We start from the raw sequence: 4,348 nt of genomic DNA on the forward strand, positions 1-4,348 counted from the left end.
GTATGATGGGAGCTTCCATCTTTAATCTGAAGACACTTAAACGTGGCAACGTGGCAACTTTCATAACGATCCCAACGAACATTCTTTTGAGAAGGTTCCTGATACCATCCCTGTGCATTCCACTGTTTCGGCGTGTATGTGAACACATTTGGGACTAACAGGGTTTACTAGAATCCCAACACTCCACCACAGAGTCACCGCAGTAGACGTTAGATGAGCGCTGTCGCTATGCGGCACTTGTTATTCATTCCTGTACATATTTTACACCATGAATGTATCTATCATTGTTTTATACATTGTACATATACATTCAGTTGTGCATGTATGCATGTTGTGTAGATGTCTATCTTCGTGGTTATACATGATATGTGGTTGCCTTGTATTACTGTATATTGTATTATTGATGCTATTCTCAGATAAATATAGATTCTACTTTAGTACGAATTATTATTGTTAGTTATTTTCCTTACGTAAATGCGCGTAACTTGATCACTAGCTTGTGACGTCACCCATAGACTGCCACTGATTGCCTTGCAGATTAGGACGTCCATAGTGAAGGCGCTGCAGCAGACATCATTGCACAGTCTAGGTGCTCTCAAGCAGACGTCATCCATGCTGAGTCAAGTTACAGCTGTCAGTGAGGAGGTGTCTCCAGAAGCACAGGTGTATATCAACATATATCCCCCCTGCGTACACCACATATCACATTGTCCTGTCAAGACAGATTCAAATGTGATGATTGCACCAGCAACGACCAGCCTGTGAAATGAAAAACATTTTGCATTAGGCGTATGAACCATGGATACAGTCAAACCTGTGTTCACACACACAGAGTTCAGTGCCTTTGCATGATGTGTGCTGTTGTTACTGATATTTATTAATTTATTAATTGAAAAAAGTTTCATAATATTTCACACGAATCCCATTTCACACGAATCCCATTAATTAGTACAGTTATAACACATTTCCCTACAATAAATATTATAATTTTAAATTGTAATTTATAATACATTGTATTTTATGTAAATCAGGTGATCGCTGTCAGCATATTTGAGGACATGGGAAAATTCGTTAAGACCAAGTCGCAGGAGCATGGCATCGATGATGTGGAGCTGCTAGATACGGCCAAGTACACGCATGTTTATGTAATAGTTATACTGCTAGATACGGCCAAGTACACGCATGTTTATCTAATAGTTATACTGTTAGATATGGTCAAGTGCACGCATGTTTATGTAATAGTTATACTGTTAGATATGGTCAAGTACACGCATGTTTATGTAATAGTTATACTGCTAGATACGGTCAAGTGCACGCATGTTTATGTAATAGTTATACTGTTAGATATGGTCAAGTACACGCATGTTTATAAAAGAAAAAGAAAAAGAAACATACAAACGGTTACAGAGATACATCTAGAGTAATTGACTGACAGCTTTGACCAGTCAGCATTGCAATAAGACATCGAAAATGCTGCTTAGTAACAGAGTGTGCCAAAGTCGATAATATGGCATACGTGTGTGGAAAATGCATACAAACTGTGTGAACTTGACTGACCTAGCAACAATATCCAGAAGCGAGGGACGTTATCCAGATCAGACTGAAAACTCAGTTGAGTTTGTTCATACTGTACAACACATAACGCAGGCGTGCTTATCCCAGCTAAAGCGGCTAAGTCCATTGTATGGATGATGTCACTGCCGGTGACATAACCATGGTATATAATTCACAAACCTGTTTTCGCGTTTGCTTCACAGATTCCTAATAAGTGGCATTTCGGGTATCATCACGGGCTCCATGTCTGCTGCGGCGAAAGTCAGGACGAGTAGTCTGGTGGCCATCGTTGAGGTCAACGATACATATGCAGGGGAAGCCAGTGTGCCACAAGATCAGGATGTCTCCCTGGATGATGATCGATCAGATGAACAGATTTTACAACAGGTGCATATATAAATATGTAGCAGTGGTATATAGTAGCAGTAACATCGTCATCATTGTCATCATCATTAGCAGCAGCAACAAGAATGACAACGACAACAACACAAACAACAACAAGAACAACAATAACAACAGCAGCAGCAATAAAACAACATTTATAGCAGCACCATCATCGTCATCATCATCATTAGCAGCACCATCACAGTTGTCACCATCATCAGCAGCAGCAGTAGCAGCAGCAGCAGTAGCAGTAGCAGCATCATCAGCAGCAGGAGCAGCAGCAGCAGCATCGTCGTCATAATCAGCAGCATCATCATTATCATCAGCAGCAGCAGCAGCATCGTCGTCATCATCATCATCATCAGCAGCAGCAGCAGCATTGTCGTCATCATCAGCAGCAGGAACAGTGGCATCATCATCATCAGTAGCAGCAGCAGCAGCATTGTCGTCATCATCATCAGCAGCAGCATCGTCGTCATCATCATCAGAAGCAGTAGCATCATCATCATCAGTAGCAGCAGCAGCAGCATCGTCATCATCATCAGCAGCAGCATCGTCGTCATCATCATCAGAAGCAGTAGCATCATCATCATCAGCAGCAGCAGCAGCAGCATTGTCGTCATCATCAGCAGAAGCAGTAGCATCATTATCAGCAGCAGCAGCAGCAGCAGCAGTAGCTGACAGTGAGTGTTTGTATGCATCATGTATTTAAACACGCTTGCTGCACCTGCGGGTGATCATCTCTCCATTTCAGAGCAAGGAGGTCGCGATGAAGTCGTTTGCGGTCATTGAGGACATCACCGAGGCGATACTGATGCAAAAGCTGACGGGCGAGGATGCGACCGTCATCACGACCGACCTCATATCCGTGACTCTCGAGAAGCGCGTCGCCACGGAGTTTGGCGGCAAGCGGCTAGGAAGCAAGGCGACTGGCGAGTTCAGGATTCCTTCATCCGCATCCCTGCTGGCACAGCCAGACGCCGGCCACGTCCCGGACATTCTCCAGTCGCAGGTGTCGAGAATGTTTGGGGGGGGGGTTGTCAGAACGATTATGATTAATAAGATTAGTCGTTAGATTAGATTTAGTAAATTTAGCATGAACATATATGTATATATATATATATATATGTGTGTATGGTATGTACTAGTATGTATTATATATATGTTATGGTGGTTGTATATATGTGACCGGACTCGCTCACCAGCAAAACAGTGATAAGTAGGAAATTCTACAAATTGATGTTATGTGCAAATCTGAATAGATTGCATTTAATTAACCTTAAGATGATATTAATATTTGCTATAATCTAAATGAATTGACTGGATCTACAGGCAAATTGAAGATCGGGAAAACCGGCTTATTGCGGAATGAGCAGCTTTTGAGATAAAGCGTTCCGGTAAGGGGGCCCAGTCGGGGCTGAGCGTCAGGGCCCTTCAAAATATTTATTATTTTATTTTTTATTAAAAATGACCAATCAATAATCTAGAAGATATCTGACGCTATATATCGCGGATTAAATATGCACTTGAGGACTTATTTTTGTCGCAGGTAAGGCATGTTTCAGCATTGACATGTGTTGGTGCTCATTACTCAAAACAATGACTTGCGGCTTAGTCCGTATAAACTCTTGGAGCGGGGTCACATAGTTGTGTTTCGTAAGTATTCACTAGACTGTGGTTAGAAATAACCTAATTCATAGGGCAGTTATGAAACGTAGTAAACGTGCTTGAAGTCTACTGTATGTTTACCCTTTTTGTAGCCTTCCTATATAATCATATATAAAGCTAATAATAAACGTATAATACTTTATTATTAATATATATTGTTCAATACTATTAACACAATGACGCTAAAAATATTAAATTACATCATCACGGCTATACACAAAACCGTTTTGTTGGTACTAACCTAGAGTGTTTATTGGCGTAAAAAGCTATTCAACACAATGAGCAACCTACAACTGGGGAGTAATCCTCACTGCTTGTCACGACCCCGGTCACCGCCTCAATGTTCGCATCTCCACGGATAAGATGCCTGGATATTGAGTCTACACATCTTTCTGAACTTTGCAGTTTTTCATAGCCAGTTGGTAAGGTGCACAAAATTGATCTTCAGTAGCTCTGGGTGAGAAATTTTTTTAAAAGAAAGTGTAAAATCTTTGGTATATGATAAGCAGTGGCGGTAGCTAGGATTTTTCAGTGGCGGGGGCACTGGGGGGGCCGCTTACATTTTCGTGGGGGGGGGCAGCAATATATAATTTTACTGAGATGTGGTTCCAAACCTCTTGCTTTTTATATACTGTTCTAACGGCATTGTTTTTTAATCAAATTTTTTTTTATCAAACGCATGGAAATTTGTCAGTGGGGGGGCAACCTGGGGGGCACATCAGAAAATTTGTAGAGTGGGGGA

General features: G+C 41.5%; 1 protein-coding gene across 1 annotated transcript; it reads left to right on the forward strand.

Moving 5' to 3' along the window:
* Nucleotides 1-537: 537 nt before the first annotated feature.
* On the forward strand, nucleotides 538-3,968 carry LOC106820060 (the record flags this gene model as incomplete). The annotated part of the gene is made up of 5 exons (XM_014824619.1): nucleotides 538-663; nucleotides 1,032-1,129; nucleotides 1,758-1,941; nucleotides 2,693-2,950; nucleotides 3,873-3,968. Coding segments are annotated over 5 exons (762 nt in total), but the record flags the coding sequence as incomplete, so codon positions are not given.
* Nucleotides 3,969-4,348: the final 380 nt, after the last annotated feature.

The sequence above is a fragment of the Priapulus caudatus genome, unplaced genomic scaffold (assembly GCF_000485595.1).
Source record: "Priapulus caudatus unplaced genomic scaffold, Priapulus_caudatus-5.0.1 Scaffold6174, whole genome shotgun sequence".
Lineage (NCBI taxonomy): Eukaryota > Metazoa > Priapulida > Priapulimorpha > Priapulimorphida > Priapulidae > Priapulus > Priapulus caudatus.